This window comes from Ailuropoda melanoleuca, chromosome X (assembly GCF_002007445.2).
Source record: "Ailuropoda melanoleuca isolate Jingjing chromosome X, ASM200744v2, whole genome shotgun sequence".
In the NCBI taxonomy this organism is placed as follows: domain Eukaryota; kingdom Metazoa; phylum Chordata; class Mammalia; order Carnivora; family Ursidae; genus Ailuropoda; species Ailuropoda melanoleuca.
Window position 1 is genome coordinate 17,854,585 of NC_048238.1, and position 19,478 is coordinate 17,874,062.

The 19,478-nt window shown below is 37.2% G+C and overlaps 1 protein-coding gene across 5 annotated transcripts in view; it reads left to right on the top strand.

Annotated features, from left to right (window-relative positions):
* The window catches only part of CNKSR2 (connector enhancer of kinase suppressor of Ras 2), a 268,660-nt gene that overhangs the window by 191,909 nt on the left and 57,273 nt on the right, over positions 1 to 19,478 (top strand). For all 5 annotated transcript variants that reach the window (XM_002913934.4, XM_002913935.4, XM_019809712.2 and 2 more), the window contains 2 exons: positions 17,868 to 17,916; positions 18,335 to 18,507. In XM_002913934.4, the coding sequence (XP_002913980.2) occupies positions 17,868 to 17,916; positions 18,335 to 18,507 (222 nt within the window). The remainder of the gene's footprint in view (positions 1 to 17,867; positions 17,917 to 18,334; positions 18,508 to 19,478) is intronic.

The window sequence follows — 19,478 nt, forward strand, 5'->3', positions numbered from 1 at the left end:
ATGTGGAGTGGGGGAGGGAAAGGGAGGTTCCCCATAAGCAGACTTAGATTATAATCCCCATTGGTCTATTTTGGAAAGCAGCCCAATAAAAATACACAAAGCAAGGCAAATACAGTTTGATTTCACTGTTTGACTCCTTCCTCTTAGCAATTATAGCAGAAATGTGTATATAATAATAAAGAAAATTGAGAAGTTTGTGGTATTGTAAAATATATGTTTTTATTAGTTCCATATATTTGTTATTCCAGTATATGCATTTTTCCTTTAATTGTTTAAAAGGAAATCACTCACTATGTTCTGACTACTCTGATCATACACTAGTCTTTACCTAGTTTAAACAGTTTAAAGTTTAAACAGTTTACCAAACAGTTTACCAAAAAAACTGTATTGTGTATGTGGAGTGGGGGAGGGAAAGGGAGGTTCCCCATAAGCAGACTTAGATTATAATCCCCATTGGTCTATTTTGGAAAGCAGCCCAATAAAAATACACAAAGCAAGGCAAATACAGTTTGATTTCACTGTTTGACTCCTTCCTCTTAGCAATTATAGCAGAAATGTGTATATAATAATAAAGAAAATTGAGAAGTTTGTGGTATTGTAAAATATATGTTTTTATTAGTTCCCATATATTTGTTATTCCAGTATATGCATTTTTCCTTTAATTGTTTAAAAGGAAATCACTCACTATGTTCTGACTACTCTGATCATACACTAGTCTTTGCTATCTCTTTCCTTTGTTAATATGCTATGCCCTGTACTGAAAATGCTTTTACCCTTTTTTCCCCCTGGCTGACTCCCATCTAAACCTGAAATTAAAGAAGGGCTTTGCCTGGTCACTACCCTGTAAACTAAATCAGCTTCTCCTATTAAAGTCTCTTAGCACCCTCTATATTTTCTTCAAAAGCTTTTTTATGATTTGTAATTATATACTTATTTATGTGATTATCTGCTCAGTGTCTTTCTCCCTTGTACATAGTAGGGAGGACATGTCCATGTTCACAACAAGAAAGGAAAGTTTTTCCATTTTGTTCAGCACTATATTTCAACACCTAATACAGGTATAGTATCTTATAAATGCTCAGTAAATATGAGACAAATAAATGAATAAGTGAGTGAATGTGACAGGAACTTTACTGCCTTTCTCCGGATCTCTCAGTTGGTGTCTTCATCCTGCAAACAGCTACCTCCACGTCCTGCCCAGCACAAACCGGCCTTCAGTTGGTGTGTAATCGTAGTGGAAATTGCCAGGAACTTACTACCGTAGCTCAGTGTCCCATGTGCCTGGGGAGAGCCCTCGGACTCTGAATATCTTCTGTCGTGTTTATCTAGTCCGTATTACTGAATTTTTCCTTGGTTTATTGATTAACATTCCATTTCACTCCAACAATTGGAACCCTGCCCTTACTGGTTTATTGCTACAGAAGACACACCATGTGCAACCTACCTCTGGCTGTCCACCCATTCAAAAGAGTATTGGAAGCGCCTGGTAACTTATACTTACCATGTTGGGCTTCCTATCAAAGCAGGTCCCAGTTTGCACCTTTCATCAGGGCGATTTACAAGACTTCCCTGCTTCACAAGTACCGCTAGGGCAACAGGATCAGTTCCCCCTCGGTCCCAAGCCCACCTCCTCTATTCCAGCTCAGAGTTTCAGTTCCAGCTCGTTCTTGCTTTCTTCCTATCACTGCCATCTCATTAGGGAGGTCACAATATACCTGTCAGCCAAGCATGTTAGGGTATTTTTCAAAAGAGTATAACTTTATTTTACCTACTCACTGATTCTCTGTCTGAAAATGTAGGAGTTGTTAGCTGTCATCTGACCTTGAGAGCATAGGAAGAAAAGGCCGGCAGCAGTGTGAGAGTGTGTGTGTGTGTGTGTGTGTGTGTGTGTGTGTGTGTGTGAGAGAGAGAGAGAGAGAGGGAGAGGGAGAGAGACAGAAATTCAAATGTAGTGATAAAAGCCTTTAAAGACTTTTTAGATATAGAATGATTAGATTCAGGTCTTTTTTTTTTCCTTAATAAGATATACATATGACAACTTGCTCTCACATTAAAGTTGATAAACTAAACCATAAACAAAATAATAACTTATTTTAAATCTACATGCTGAGACGCCAAAACAAGTAAAATTTGATTATGGATCCAGGCAATATGCAGGTATACTTCCAGAAACTGATTAATGTGCTTTCAGATGGCTTATTTAAAACAGATTTAGAGTAGGTGTTCAAAAATCTGGATAATCTTTTCAGAACATTCCAACACTTATGTGATTTGTCTTAGTTACTTAGGATATAACAGCCAACTTTCAGTTGTTTTACTAATAAATACTTTTAGCCATCCTCATCAACTTGTGAAGGTATTTTTGGTAAAACTCCTGAAAGGAGGCGGAGAGCCATTAAAAGATACTTTTTTTTAACTTTACAAGTAGATGAACATTATGAAACTGACACTCTTTTTTAAGTAATTTACAAATCTTAACTCATTTCATTCTCATAACAGCCCTATGAAGAGGGTGCTGGTGTTATCCCCATTTTATAGATTAGGAAGCTGAGGCACATGGATTAAATAAATTGTAAAGAGTAGAGCTGGGATTTGAACATTAGCAGTCTGCCTCTTGGCATACTATATCGCCCATCCAAAAAAAATAACATTATTTAATAGAAACTGTATAGCAGTTCTAATAGTGTCAACCATCTATAAAGCCCAATCTAAGTGCTGTGGAATATATATTAACTAATAATAATATTGTAAGTGCTGCTACTAATGGTAGCTGACATTTATTGATTTCTTACTAAGTTCCTATGCTAAAATTTTATATACATTATCTCATTGAATCCTCAAATTGACCTTGTGAGGTTTCTACCATTATGATGTCTATTTTGTAGAAGTGAAACACAGAGTTTACCTTACTTGTGGTCCCACAGCTAGAAAGTAGCAGACTTGAAATGTGAGTTCAAGCAGTCTGATTCACATTTGTAGATGAATAAAGCCATTTCTACCCATAAGTATTTGGTGAAGAGCTATTATTATCACAATGATGCGAAGTGTGCTGTACTGTCAGGATATAAACATTTATAATTAAAGGTATCTGTAGTCATAAATGTTGGTTTGTCTAATCACTACCATATTTGATGCGTTGTTTCAAGATCAATGAAACTAAAATAAAACTAAATTTTAGTGGCTAAAAAGCCATCTCTGACCCAACAGTTGTTTATAACTACCACTTTCTCTGCATTTTCACTTTACCCACCTGAACAACAGCCATATTACAGTGTGACATGATGTGTCTCTTCACCAGAGTGCATGCAGACATGTTAGATATCCATTGTAAACATTATTGTATTTGTATTTGTATGTACTCTCTGATTCCTGCGCATGACTTGATTATTTCTAGAGTGTTAATGTCAAATTCAGTAAAGCCCTGCATACCGTGAAAAGCATTTCCCATGGACCATTTTGCTAGAGCAGTGATTCTCCACATATCAGCTGTCCTTGGGAAAGAGCTCCTAGTGGCTGAGACTTGATGCAGAAATGGAGGTCCTTTCTTTGATTCTTATGGGCAGGTGACACATAATTACACAGACTTTCATTTTCACCTGTGACTAGATATTGCTGACTGATAACCTATCACATGATTTTAAAAGGTTATAAATTGAATAATCATAAAATAATGCATCAATAGAGTTTACCAAATATTCTAGTTCACTGTTTCTCCAAAAAGCCTAGTATCCATGCAACTAATGGTGCAGTCATGCTCTTACTGCACAAGCACAAGTGTAGATGGTCTGGGTTCCCACCATTTTCGGGAGGAATGCTATAATGATATGTCATTAGGATTTGTTTTAAATTATCCGTAGTTTTCAGTTGCTGTTTCTTTTTCATTATAAAGTATTGTTAGACTTCATCACTTTGGGTTTTCATTTGTTTTAGGTTGCTTGCTTTACCGTGTAGCATGTTGTGGTTCATATTACTCACAGTTTTCTAAAAATGATACTATGAATCATCCATATCCAACAGTACTTACATAGTCATAAAGTGGGGACCAGTGGACCTTGGGGTCTGTTGGTGTGTCTTACGGGGCCACAATCAAAAACTGTTAAGACACCCTGCTTAAGACTGAAGCCAGTCTTTTCAGATTCATATTTGAACAAATGTGGGTTTCATGCTGCTAGTTCCTGGTTAGATAATGGCTGCCAGGAAGCAAAAGACAAAATCTGGCTTCATTAGTGAGGCATCATGCAAAACAGGACTCAAAAGAATTGAATTAGGAATTTATTGAGTTGAAATTTATTAAGTCTGAATCTTATTACAAATTTCTTGTTGCCTTTGAAAAAATAAAATGAAACCTAAATTGTGATGAGAGGTCTTTGGCTTGCTTGTTAAGGTCAATATTTGGGGGCATACCTGCCTTGATCAGAGAGGGCAAAGAAACCCCATTCTCTCATGTTGTAGACCTATGTCTTCCAGCTTTATAGCCTCAGAAAAATATCCTCAAATTCTGTTGGCAGTAGGACTTTTTTGCTCCCATAATCGTTTTACCCACGTTATTTCACCACTATAACTCATTTAATCAAGCATCTCAAATTTAGTGAAACTTCAGGTGAAACTATTTTACCCCTAGAACGCTTTAAAGCCTCTTCTGACTGAAGAATTATAATCTGTATTACTTTATTTTCTTCACCCAAATTCTAAATATATTACCCCCTTGATGGTTTTATCACCCCCTGATTCCACAATACAGGTCTAATGATTTGGTATATATACCCAAATGTCATACAAAGATTCCTCTTAACAAATTCCACGTCTGTGTCTCTTGGCCCATATCTTAGAATGAAGTTTAGGGCACACTAAATGACTACTGTTACATTCTACTTGCTTGAAGAAAACTTTTCCTAGAGCAATGTTATATCGTTTGCAGCCTCCATGGACCTTTCGTTGGCTTTTGGCTCAGACAGCAACTGGCAGTGGGCCACAGTGCACAAACTCAACCTAGAGTCTCAGTTCTAAATGATATTGCTAAATCTGTTTTTTAACACCTCTGCAAATATCAGGCTAGGCCAAGAACAGGATCCTAATAGACCTGAAACCATCTGGAATGTTGAGAAATAGATGAGTGTTTCCAGTTCCTTTTCTTAATATGCAAACAATTTTAAATTAGCTAGATGCAAACTTTCCTGCTATAAGAATAGGAAATTAAGTTATCTTCTCAGGCTTTCTTTTGTTGTCATAAATTTGGAGCAGCCTTGAGACAGTGGTTCTTATATCTAACCACCTCCGAGTAAAAGGGCTCAGCATTAAAAAAGAGAATTGCCTTTTCTAAGATTCAGACAGCCAAGAATAATGCTGTACTTCTAGAACATGAGCTTGACGTCAGCTGTATGAACCAGACACATTTGTGAACCTCAGTTTCTCATCACTAAAAAGAGGATAACACTAACCTAACCTGGTTGTTTCACAATTAAATCATACATTGTGTATGAAGTTTTTTCCCCACTGTTCTGGGCACGTAGTAACTATTCTTAATGCCATATGGAAAAGAAATTAATTCATTTACATGGAGGGGAATTTACTTCCTGATGAGCAAATCAGAAAGCTTTCTAGGACTAAAGCATACGTTCTCTTTGGGCATTAATGAGTGTATCAGTTAGGGTCCAATCAGGGAAGAAGAAGCACTAAGTAACATAAATAAAGGACCAGATCCTACTCAGTTAAGGAGCTGGTTAAGATGCCTCAGCAGAGCCAGCTGTCGTGAAGAAAATCTGGATGTGAAGCCAGGGAGAGCAAGATAAACTAGAACCCATGAGCACAAACTGGAACCCTGCCTCCAACTTCAGCAACAAACCTGGTGCCTTATGCCATGGAGATTCACAGGCTCCTCGTCCGGGACTTGGAAGAGCTGAAGTTGTGGGCCCAGCTGCTGAGCCATACCAACAAGCAGCAGAACAGTGACAATGTGTGTGAGTGACATCCTGCGCCAGCCTTCAGAGCAGCAGGGCTGCTGCTGCGCTTGTGTTCTCCGAAATGCTCGCAAATGGATTTATGGCCAGCCCTAGCTAGAACCATACAGAGAAGGGAATTCTGAGACACGTAGTTCCGGCTTTGCTAAATTGACACAGCAGGAAGCCACCACATTGAGGTCTCCTTTTCTGTAGCCACTGTAGGTGCCTACCAGGCAAAATCTGCTTTGCAAATTCTCTAGTGACAGTCTGCATGAGAATCAGTGGTCAAGTGAAAAATTCTAACTTACCATAAATCTAGAGGACTCAAGGTACAGCCCACCTCTATGAAGTTATCATCCCTACAGCCCACTGACTTAATTTTCCAAAGCATATATTGGAAAATATAACTTCAAATTGTCATTTATCTACCTTCAGTCAGGAGATTGACTAATAGAAGCAGTAATTAGGATAACGCATCTAATTTACCTAAAGGGGTTTCTACTTAATACAGTGCATTCACCAATCCCTTTAAGAAGTCCTTTGCCTACTCTGAGGAGGAGTACCGCAGGGCCAACACCTCGACCATGTTACCTTAACCAGTTGCTGAACTCCTTCACATAATTGTGTTTTAGCATCACATCCTCATTTTTTATCAGACGACTGCCATGAGAAAGAGCCATGTGAAATCCACTTCTTTGTTTGCTATAAAAATATTTTTAAGGCTACTGTGTTTTCTACTCCTTTATGCCCCCCATATATGTTTTTATAATTGGGTAAGAGCTTTGCCTCCTGTGATAAGAGGATATGTGGAGTATGTGATACAGTCTCGCACTATGGTAGTGCACCGATATTCTTAGTATCTTTCCTCCAACCGTCCTCCCAAAATGTCCACACCAGCGGGCTGAGAACAAGCCCAGCCTAATCTAGGTGCATTTCAGGCAACCAGTTCTAGGGAAGTAGCGGCACACATCAGGCCCTGTAGAAATCTAATTTTTCATATCTGAGCTTGCATAAATTGCTTTCTTTCTCTTACTCAGTTTTCTCATTTACAAGATGAGCATAGCACTGCAGAGAGGACTCTGGAAAACGCCATCTAAATTGATAGCATAATGATGATTTGATTCCTGCTGCAAACACAGAATTTAAAAAAAAAAACTTCCCATCAAGTCCTTTTTTCCCTTCTGTTAGATAAAAACGGTTTTGCTTTCTTAGTCTCAAAATCGTGTCCTACTAGATAGTTCAGAAAGGAAGAGAAAGAAGAGTATGATTTATCTTTCTCAATTATTTTATTATAAAATGAATTGCATATAAAATGACTTTAAAAACTGTCTAAATTTAACTCTTATTTTTATCCAGTATTCCCTTTGAAAGATTTTCTGGTAAGAAAAAAATCTCCAGATCAAGAAAACTGCAGCAAAACTAACAGATGTAGAAACATTTGAAGTGGTTGTCTTAGAGAGTTTGTCTACTCTCTAAAAGCAAAAATCTCAGAATAAAAGCTTGATATAAACATACTCTTAGCCATGAAGGTATTTAGATAAAAGCTAGCATTCTTGGAATGAATTACACTGACGTGGCAAGAATTTCATGATGAGAAAATCTGTACAATATATCACAGCAACATACCTAAAAATAAATGTATCCGGAAAAAGCTGTTAGTTTCATATTCTTCTAAGTAAAGCCAGTAAGTCAATAGCCAGGAAAATTTTTCAATAATTATGATCCAGTCATATCATTGCTGACAGCATTATCACGCCATATACAGTGGCCTCTTTTTGAGGTTCTCAGGTTTTGTGCATTTCTCATGGAAGTGATTATTTTTATATTATTTCTCTATTTTCTTTTACATATAATTTATTTCCTTGTCACTGAGTAGTCTTCAAAAGGAAAATCTGGTTCCCTCTTTTTCCTGGTCATAAACGTTTGTCACAAAAGATGGGCAAGCCTTCCCCGATTTCTCTGACACCCAGAAGTCAACAGTTTGTCAAATAGAAGTGTCAGGAGCAGGAACTGCCCTAGTTCTGCTTTTCACCTGTTTAGACTTTCTGCCTCTGTCTCGTACAAAATCTATGTTAATTGTACACATTAGTCAAGCACCCAAAAATAGCTGTATCTAATGTGGCTGGCGATAAGTTATTTCCATACATGGTGCAGTTTACGCATAAACTTAAGCACCTTTCAATGAATAATCTAGCATTAAGCGTTAAGACTGACACTGATGGTGGGTATACATAATTCCTAAAACATCAATAATTGGATGTACATTGGTGACTAGCCATTTTTCCCTTCATTTTTAAGTCAGAATCATGTACAATTAGTGATCCGTGAGATATTCTCAGAGCATTTGGTCTAAATCCCTGATGTTGCAGATGAAGAAAAGAGGTCAAGAGTAGTTCAGTGACTTGACCACAATCATAGGGCTGGAATATGGACTAGAATATGAAGAACTAGAAGTCAGGTCTCCTGATTCCTACCTCAATGTTGCTGCAATGGTACCAAGCATTCCATTCTTGCTGAAGCATGGGCTTTAGAAGTATGTCACTCCAGCTGGTGTGTTGAGAATAAACTGAAGGGGCTGAGCTAAGTGTGGAAGCAGAGAGATAATAATGTAGGATCTGGTCGATTCCAGTAAGAGATAATAGTGGCTTAGCCTTGGGCTCTAAAGTAGAAATGGTCAGGAGGGGTTGGACTCTGGCTATGATTTGTAGGGAGAGGGGACAGGAGGTGCTGACAGATTGCGTACAAGATGCCGTAATGCAAAGCCTCAGCGTCCTGCACACACAGGTGGTCAGGAACTGTTTGACTCATGCTTGCAACAGATAATTCTATATCAGGTCCTTTGGTAAGAGCTGAGTATAGCCTGGTGAGCTAAAGCAGATGGCTTCTGCCCTCACAGAAACTAATACAGTAGTTAGAAACTACAGCTTGAGAAAGTGAACCAAGTAATTTTAAGACACTGCATAATAATCAGCAGTATATCAGGTGAAAAATTGCATAACACAATGAATCGGCTCCAAGAGAATTCTCCTGTGTAAAGAATTAGTGGAGAGGCAGGCTCGCCTTATTTGGATCACTGATTCCCTCACCGGTATTGACATAGGGTTTTTTAATTGCACTGAGTTCAGTTAACACTGTTAATAGGTTTGAATAAAATGTGATTGCAGTCTCATCCTTGTCTAACGTGGCTGAGCCTTATTACCTTTCTGTACCTTAGTTTCTATCTAATTTGCAAAATTAAAATGTTAACATGAGAGCTCCTCTCATGAAGCATATGATTAATGGTCACCCCCCCAAAAAATAAAAACCCTGCAAATCTTTATTTTAATCCACAGAGCAATATAACTTGCTAATTAAAATAAAATTGGCAAAAGCATGAAAATTAAAAATTGATAAAATGTTTCCAATTTGAATTATCTTCATTAATAATAAAGTGTTATCCTTAGTATCTTTCTGTTTTATAGAATCCTTTCTTTCCACATAGCAATGTACTTATATCACATGTCATGAGAGGTTTTCCTTTTTTTTTTAATGATTTTTTATTATGTTAGTCACCATACAGTACATCCCCGGTTTCCGATGTAAAGTTCGATGATTCATTAGGCGTATAACACCCAGTGCACCATGCAATACGTGCCCCTCCTTACTACCCATCACCAGCCTATCCCATTCCCCCACCTCCCTCCCCTCTGAGGCCCTCAGTTTGTTTCTCATAGTCCATAGCCTGAGAGGTTTTCACAAGTGGAAGTCTTCGTGTCACAAGCAGTTTTTCTTTACTCTTACATTGTTATTATGACTACAGAATACTTATTTGGGAGGCAGTATTGCACAGAGTGATTAGGACAGGTTTTGGGATTGACAGACCTGGGATTGAATTTTAACTCTGCCACTATCTGCGTGGTCCTGAGCAAGCTGTTTACACATTCTGTGCCTCAATTTTCTCTTCTTTAAAATGGGGTTAATGATAACTACTTTAGAGGTTTATTGTAAGGTTTAAGATCAATAACTGATGTAAAGTTATGCCTGACACAGAAGCCCTCAGTAAATGATAATTATTGTGACCCAAGAATGACAGTCCCTATTTCACAAGCGTGGTGGTTCTTTTTTTTTTTTTTAAGATTTTATTCATTTGTTAGAGAGAGAGAAAGAGAGCGTGAGCAGGGGAGAGGCAGAGGGACAAATAGACTTCCTGCTGAACAGGGTGCATGACACAGGGCTCCATCCCAGGATCCCAGGATCATGACCTGAGCCGAAGGCAGATGCTTCTCCAACCAAGCCACCCACCCAGGCATCCCCCAAGGGTGGTGATTCTTGTTACCCTTTTCAACCACTCACCACTAATCACTCTTCTTCCTACCTTACCACCCCATAGGAAAAGAGGAATCACCTTATGGGATCCTGCATAAGATTCAATCACTTCCTTCCTTTAGAATCTGATACATATGACATTCTTTTGATGAAACATTGATTCTGCCCAACCTAATGAGTTTGACCTCTGAATTCCACCCCCCAATTACTGCCTTTTTATTTTTGCTAATTTATTAGCATACTTATTTTGAAAAGCACGCTTATTTTTGAGTGCCTGTGGAAGCATTTTCAGTCAATATAAAGTCAGAGTAAACTTACTGACGGAATCCAGAGCAACGTCACGCCACTGTACTCAGACACCCCGTGTGCATGCAGTGTCTCATCCCTGTCGCACCCACTTCGCAGTTGCTCTCTCACGCAGCAGAATGGGCAAGGCTACCACAAACAGCACGCTTGTTCAGTTCTGTGCTCTTATTTCTTGTAAGTGGAAGAGTTCTTGATTTAATATTTAGTCCCATTAGCATCTTACCCCACCTTCTCATATTTAGACCTTTTTTCTGCCAGCAGGCAATAATGAGAAAGTAAGGCAAAATACTTTTCTTTGTGAAATATTTAAATCTCAAAGACATTTATTTATTTAAAAATTAAATATGTGAAAGTAGCTATCATTTATCCCAAGTGTTTCAAATTGCTAAGCACCTTCTTTTCTTATGTATAAGAAATAAGCTATTGGTTTGACTAGTCAGTGCAGAAATGTTGGAACTTTGCAGAAAATTACAGTAAGAGGAAGTTGCTATATTGCAACAAGAGAGTATTTTGATTGCAAATTTTTCCATAAGTGTGGCAATTTGCAGCTTGAGAAGAATTTAATAGTAGCTGAGCTTTCAAAATGTAACACAGACACTGTCATTTTCTTCCACAATTAAAATAAGTGCTTCTGAAAGTTTCAGGATAAGAATGACCCAAATTACCCTCCCCCACACTTCCTCATCCAAAATAGGGGGGAATGGAGTTTGAACAGAACATCTGTGGACAAAATGAAAGATAAATGGTCTTTTCAGGCAAATGTCTGAAAAAGGGATCTTTTATAGCCAAACAGAATACTATTGCATGCATCGCCATGTTAAGTAGAGGATCAACAATACTTTCATAATGGCCTTTTATTTTAGCACATTCTATTTTTATGGGTAGAATTATGATTTCAACACACCCATTCATAATTCATCATGTAATTATTTGCATATATATCTTTTTACACAAATTTAATGTCCTTTTGCCAGCCACATCTTGAATTCAAATTTAAACTATTAAGTGCACTAAGACTGTCTCAGTGCAAGTAATGCTAAAGGAGAGTGGATACAAAGAAATATTTATTATCTAAGAAAAGAAACAACCTACTAAAGAACAGACCTATACGTGGATTACTGGAGAAGAGATACCTGTTTTTTTTATTTCCCCCGCTGAAGAACTTCTTCAGTTAAAACAATCACCTGATTAAGACTACATCCTATGCTCTTTGCTGATGGTTTGCTCAACTTCCATTCACTCAACCCGTATTTATTGAGCACTTCCTCTGTACTAGGCCCTGTTCTAGGCAGAGATGAAATAGTGCATAAAATAGAACTCCTCTTTCATGCCATTTATATTTGGAGGGAAAACTGGGTAATAAACGAAAAATATAAGTACTCTCAGTAATGCTGAGTGCTAAGGAGAGAAATAAAGCAGGGAAAGGAAATAGGAAGTATCAAGGGCAATGAGAATAACCATTTAGATAAGGAAGCCTGGGAAGAATTTACTAAAAAAAGAAGCATTTGAGTAATGATTTGAAGAAGTTAAAGGAGTAAGCCACAACAACATCTGGGCAAAGAACATCTCGGACAAAGGGAACATCAAGAGTAAAGGCCCTAAATGGGCCTCTACTTGGCATGCTCTAGCTACGGCAAGTGTGGCTGGAGCAAAGTTAGCAAGGGTAGGGGCAGGAGGCAAAGGGGCCAGGCCATACAGGGCCTTCAAGGCCATTACAAGGATTTCAGCATTCAAATTCAAAGTGAGATGAGAAGCCAGTTGAAAGTTTTGTGTAGAGGAATGATTCAAATCATATTTTAACAAGATCACTCTGGCTCTTGTGTTGAAAATAGAGAAGGTAAGAGCAGAGGCAGGGAAGACAGTGAGGAAATATTTCAGTAATCCAGGTAAAGAATGATGGTAGCTCAGACCAGGGTGCTACTAGTAGAGGTAGTAAGAAAAAGTCATACTGTAACCAATATTTATAGCTTGCTGGTGGATTGGCTGTGGGATATAAAAAAAGAGTTAAGGTTGACCTCAAGATTCTGGATGGGAATCCTTGTGGGGGTGGGGGGAATGGAACTGCTATTTACTAAGGTGTAGAAGACCAGGAGAGGAGCAGATTGGTTGACAGGTGGTGGGTATCAGAAGCTCAGTTTTGTACACATTAAATCTATTGAGTTAGGAAATCTGCAGCTCAGTCAAGAAGTCCTAGCTAACAATATGAAGTCATATGTTACTAAAGATCAGAATTTGTAGACATTCTTAGGGAGAAAGTTCTAAGAACTTTCACCCAGACACTCGCTACAATAAGCAGAAAGTATTAGTGAGGGAATTTAAAAGATTTTATTGAGGGGCACCTAGGTGGCTCAGATGATTAAGCATTTGATTCTTGGTTTCGGCTCAGGTCATGATTGCAGGGTCCTGGGATCGAGCCCCATGTCATGCTCCTCACTCAGCAGGGAGTCTGCTTGAGGATTTCTCTCCCTTTGCCCCTCCTCCTGCTCATGCTCTCTCTCTCTTTCTCAGTAAATAAATAAATATTTTAAAAAGAAAGATTTTATTAAATGATAATTTAGGAAATAAAGTAAAAATACATTTTCAAGGCAGTTAATCTTCACAAATGCTTACAAAAGGAATCTATTTTTGGTGGTCAATAAACATTTTGAGCTTATGCTTTAAATACACACACACACACACACACACTCACTCACTCACTCACACAATCACCCTCCTCCAAACACATAAAAGGTTATGATCATGGTCAAAAGTAAGATCTGTTCTCCAAGGACCAGAAAAAAGACGAAAATTGCTCAGTGATGAATGGGAACTAAAGCCACATACCTGGTAGGCTCTGAGTCCAGAAAGAAGTAAAGATGCCTGGGAGTCCACTGTAATGGTATCAGGGAACAAATGGACTGCAGCCATGTCAGGAAACTGAGAATTGACTTCACTGAGTGAAGCCAACTGGGAAAGCAAGCAGAGCTTCCTCACCCGTGAGTAAGGAGGTTGAATAAAAAACAGCCACTGACCAGAACTATGACTTGTACTTGGGTGATTCTTCCCTTACTAAATACAAATTATGGAAAATCCACAAAAGCACTTAAATTTTGAAATAATAATAGGATGATTAAAAGCAATGGATATTCGAAAGAGCCAATACCAACTAGACATCCTGGATATGTAAAATATAGTCAGTGAAATAAACATTCTATAAATAGGATAAACTTAAGACTGGATGCAATAAGAGAGAGAATTAGGAAATTAGAAGACATCAGAATGAATTTACCTAAAAAGCATTGCAGAAATATGAGAGGATAAGTTGATAAATTGAGAGGTGTCAACATATGTCTAGAGGGAAAAAAGAGACTGCTAAAGGAGACCATTTGAAGACATAATGCCTGAGATTGTTCAGAATTAAAGAAATAATACCTTCAAGGACAATACAATGAAAGTGAAATAGGATTATTTAAAAGAAATTATAACCTAGACACTTCATGGTAAAATTGCAGAATATCAGGGATAAAGAGAAAAATATTTTAAGATCTACTGAGATACTAAAGACAACTTGTGACAAATGACAGTATAGCCACAGATGTCTTCAGAGTAGCAATAAAGGCCAAAAGAAAATAAAGGAATATATTCAAATTGCTGAGGGAAAATGATTTTCAACTCAGTCTTCTATGTGCAGCTAGGCTAGTATTCAAGAGTGAAGGATTTTTATATTTTTAAACATAAAAATCTAGAAGAGTTTGCTACTCACAGACTGTTATGAAAGAACTTCTAAAGGATATACTTGAGCATGAACCTGGAAGAAGGACGATCTGAAGCTAATAAGAAAAATACAAATGTAAAATATATGGTAAATTTTCACTGTTATGAGAAAAGAATTCATCATTATGAAAGCAAACATTCCAGGCTCTCTTTTTCAGTCATAACACCTTATATGATCTGCTGTGTTAGCCATTATAGTCATGGGTCTGTTCTTAATGTCTTGATTATGTGAAATTTTTCATGACATCATTAGAAACTGAAAAAAAAAGTGATACCAATTAAATATTTGTCATTCGGAATGAAGAATTCCATCAGTTCTACTAGAAAAGACTAGAAAAGACTACAACTCAGGAGTGCTTAATCCCCCATTACTGATGACAGGAGGAAATCTTCATTGTCAAGAGCTTATTTATGCATAAAAACAATGAACAATTTTTAATATAAGTTTGTAAGAACTCTTTTGAATATGAGGCTTTTTCAGGGGTCCCCAAGATTACCCAATGTTCTGTGATTCACTGGAAGGACTCACAAGACTCAGCATGTAGTTCTACCCACAGCTAAAATTTACTACAGTGGCACAGCAAGGAGGTATAGTCAGAGCAGTAAGGAAAAAAGACACCTATGGGATCTGGAGAAATCTATGTGCAGGCCTCCTATGCTTTCTCCCTGTGACAGATCATGTAGAATACATTCTCACCCAAGCAGCAAAAATGCAGTCATGTGTATAGTGTCTCTGCCCAGGGAAGCCCAGTAAAGACTCAGCACCAAACGCTTTTATTGGATTGGTCATAGAGACATCCTCTGTCTAGGAAGTACAAAAATTCTAGATTCCCCAAAGAAAAACAGTTGTTTAGTCCCTGGGTGGGCAAAACATTCTTGCTGCTTAGTGAAGCTCATGTCAGTATAGGGAACTGTTTACCAGCCAAGTTCCCAGATGGTAGCTGAGAGCCAACCTTGCAAGCAGGCCCCTCTGAGGTAGTAGCCTGAAGCCTGCTGTATTAACTCTCTTCTAGAGACCTAGTTCCTTCACTGTAGTTTTCATTGCTTTTCCTATTACTTTCAAAAGCATATACAGTTGACCCTTGAACAACACGGGTTTTATTCAGTTATATGTGAACTGCATGGGTCCACTTATATGTGGATTCTTTTTTCAATAAATATATTGGAAAAATTTTGAGAAATTTGTGGCAATTTGAAAAAAACCTCGCAGACAAACCACATCACCTACAAAAACTGAAAAATAATAAGAAAAATGTATTATTGTAAGTATATAGTACATAATACATATAACATACAAAATATATGTTAATCAGCTGTTCACATTATCGATAAGACTTCCAGTCAACAGTAGGCTATTAGTAGTTAAGCTTTGGGGGAGTCAAAAGTTATAGGGTTGGTGCCCCTAACCCCTCACCTTGTTCAAGGCTCAACTGTAGTTCAATTCATTTTCTTTTATTTTAGAGAATGTCATGTCACACAGAAAAATAATAAAACCTCTCTTAAGATAATTTCATTGTAATATTTGTAATATTTACAAAAGACATCTATGGCTTTGCTTCTTTGAATGTTTGATAAATCTATATTGTGTGCCTAGGAGTTCTTGAGTTTCAACAGTATGTACACTGATTATATTCTGCAATCATAGTCAATATGAAAACACATCTATGGGGAAAGAAAAGATACTCTTATTAAAAAGAAGGCCTGGAGAGCATGAAATATGTTTTTGTGTAGATTTTAAAGTAGACCTCCAGTATCTAAGGAATAGCATGCAAAAGTCATAGGAGGTACCTTATATAACTCAATTCTTTCAAGTTGTCTGTTATACATGTAGCTCCCTAAAAACAAACCACCCCCATCTTTTTCATTTTTAAGAATAATGAACTGTAAGATTATAATGAGTACTTGTGGAAACACAAAAGAAAAAAAAAACAATCAGTAATTTTACAGACAAACAATTTAGGGAAAATAACTATATGTAAATTACCTATATTTGAGCACACTAGCCTGAGTTATTACTTGAGCACTTATTTTGAAATAAAGTGCACTCAAGAAAATCAACACAGCATAACAGGTTTTAACTTTTGTTTTCTCTCCAAAATTGATTATGAATTTCTGAAGCCACGTATCCCGCAAAGTTTTATAAACACGCACACACACACACACACACACACCACATACAGACATGTTTCCACTGCTGTGAGGGTAATTATTTCTGGGTTACACCATATATCAGCAAATTATCTGACCCTTATCTTCAGGACTGGTATCCATCCGTAATACCATATTCATGAGAATTAAGTAAACCATATACAAAACAAGAAAATTGCTATATAAGTAGAATGTTATTTTATGAAGAAAGATACCAAAGAATAAAGTACATCACAGAATACAAATGTATTGTATAAAACCAAGACCAGCGAATTTTATGTAAGCAAAATCCATTTACCCCGTACAGGCATACCTTTGTAAAGAGAAAGAAGATTTTGTTACCTAAAATTCATTTTGAAGGAGTATCTGTGAATTGAAATTACACATGCTATCTCTGTACCCTGTTAGCTAGCTAATCCTGTGAACATTATTAACCTCATTATACCAGTAAACAACGATGTAGTTTAGTAGACTGCCTGACTAGACCCAGTGATTTGTAGTCATTGAAAGCTAGACCAGTCAATACAGTTGTGGGTTTTTCTCTTAAGACGTTAAGCTTTTCTGGTACTTAGCATAGTGCAGACAGATGGGTTTAGCTGAGATGGTTGTTTAGCTAGGCAAGTATGATGGAGAGAGCATGGCTCAACATAATGATTATAATGATATCTCATGAAAACTGAGTGAGAAAAAAGGCATGAAAGTGTGGTAAGGTCGACGAATTGGATGTCTCAATGAAGATTTTCTAAAAATGGCTGGGTTGGAGCTATTGGGCCACATAAAATGTCAGTAATAGAAGCAGTAGTTGCACGTGCTTAAGATAACAAACCTGGTCATGGGGATGGGTAGCCCAGGAGAGGAGAAGTAAAGATCATTGGAGATGAGGGACTGAGGAGCCAAGGTACTAACATCACTTACACAAAGATTACTTGCCAGTCCTAGTAACAGAAGTAGGTGTGACAAGAAAATATTCATTCAAGTGCTGGTAGCTTACGGAAGGGAATGAACTTCAAAGTAACAAGTGAGAGTCGTATTTTCCTGACTACTTCATAAGCTCTTGTGAGAATGAAATGAGATATTGCCTGGGAAAGCACAATAAACCCATTTCAAAAAGGTAAAAAGTAGTACTGTATATATATGGTATATATATAAGCCCTGAGTTTCACCACTGCTTTGTGCCCTGCTTTCTCTGCCTACGAAAGAAAGACAATGATAATATCCTTTCCCACTTCATGGGAGATTAGAAAGCCAAGTGAGATGATATATATGAATTTGTTTTGAGTCTTTGGAAAAACAAAGTGCTTTCTCTGACCTGGGTTCAGAGTCATTGTTCAGCTCTTGAGAGTTCTGTGCAGCATGCCAGCACTGTAGATGGCACTCTGAGTATCAAATAACATTCTTCTCTTCCTTTGATTTCAGACATTTCAGCAGTCCTCACTGCAGCACAAATCAAAGAAGAAAAACAAAGGTAAGAAAAGGAAATGAAACGAAATATGTAGCTACTTAGTTTACACTGTGATAATCACCAGCATACTTCATGCATCCTCTCTTGCCCATTGTGGTTTATAAGATCACAGCCCCCTGGCAAGAGCTGCCAAGGCCAGCTTCTCTTTCAGGTCAATTATGATGAATGGGTAACTTTTACGATAAATGGTCTCGACTGGTTTAGAGACTGAGATTACACACCTCTGATTCCATTGCATGTCACTTAGGTGGGGGGAAAAGAATTAAAGATTTCCATAGTTTTCTATTCTGATACAATGTAAAAATAAGAATTTTTAAGGTTGTTAAGTACCCAGATCTTATCTTTATGAACTACAGATTAATCTTCTACCTTCACACTTGTATAAAATTTAAAGAACATTTTTATCTACTATTGCCTTTAGGTCCTATAGCTGGCAAGAGCAAAAGAAGAATTTCTTGCAAAGATCTTGGCCGGGGTGACTGTGAGGGTTGGCTTTGGAAAAAGAAAGATGCAAAGAGTTATTTTTCACAGAAATGGAAGAAATATTGGTTTGTCCTAAAGGATGCATCCCTATATTGGTATATTAATGAGGAGGTAAGACAAAGCACATTTTGTTTTCTCATCCACTTTCTGTCTTTAACCCAAAGAATCACTGTTCGGGGACTTTTATTTTAAAATCATATAACTACCTTAATGCTATTTCAGGAGAGTTCCACTAGCTATTTTTTAATCTGGCTTCTTAAAATGATTGCACTTGGGGGTTCTGGTAAGATAGTTGTCTCAATTATTCGAATGTGGCAACATATCTGAAACACAACACAGGTAAAATTCTGTGTATCTAATCCAAAATACCAAACTAATTCTAGCAATAGCTTAAGTAGAAGGATTATACATGGAATTTGAAATAGATTTTTAAATGTCTCATTTTTGCTCAAAGTTTTAAATTTTTTTCTGTTTCCTTGGGGGAAAGAAGTTCTTTAATAATTTAAGTAAATTAAGAGCACATGAATTTGTTTTTCTTAAAGAATACGTGAACTGGAAGACTAGTTTGGGAAATCTGCAAGTATTCATTTCATTTGGCCCATTTAAGGGTGGGGGGAAGAGAGTGTATATAGTATATTTAAAGTGTTCTTATGATTTCCTGTTTCATTTGCAGTAAACAGATCTTTATCCAGAGTAGTTATATCATAACCTACCACCTATCACAACAGATATGCAAGAGTATACCTTATTTGTTGATATTTCTTTGACTCCGCAATTATTTTCATTCTTTTGCCATAACCACCTATCGGTTCACCTTATTAAGATTTTTTTTATAATAATTTCTATTGTTAACTTGTTTTCTCAAAAAATGGACATGGTTTAATATAGTGTGCTGGCTAAATAGTCTTACAGGAATACTGTTATGTTAAGATATTCATCAATTTGCATTTGAAGATTAGTTTTTGAATATAATTTAACAACATAATTATTCTTATTATTATAGCATAAAATATCTAGAGGAGTTGTGTTTGTTATGGTTAAGAGAATAGACTTAACCCACCTGAGTTACTATGCATCAGTTT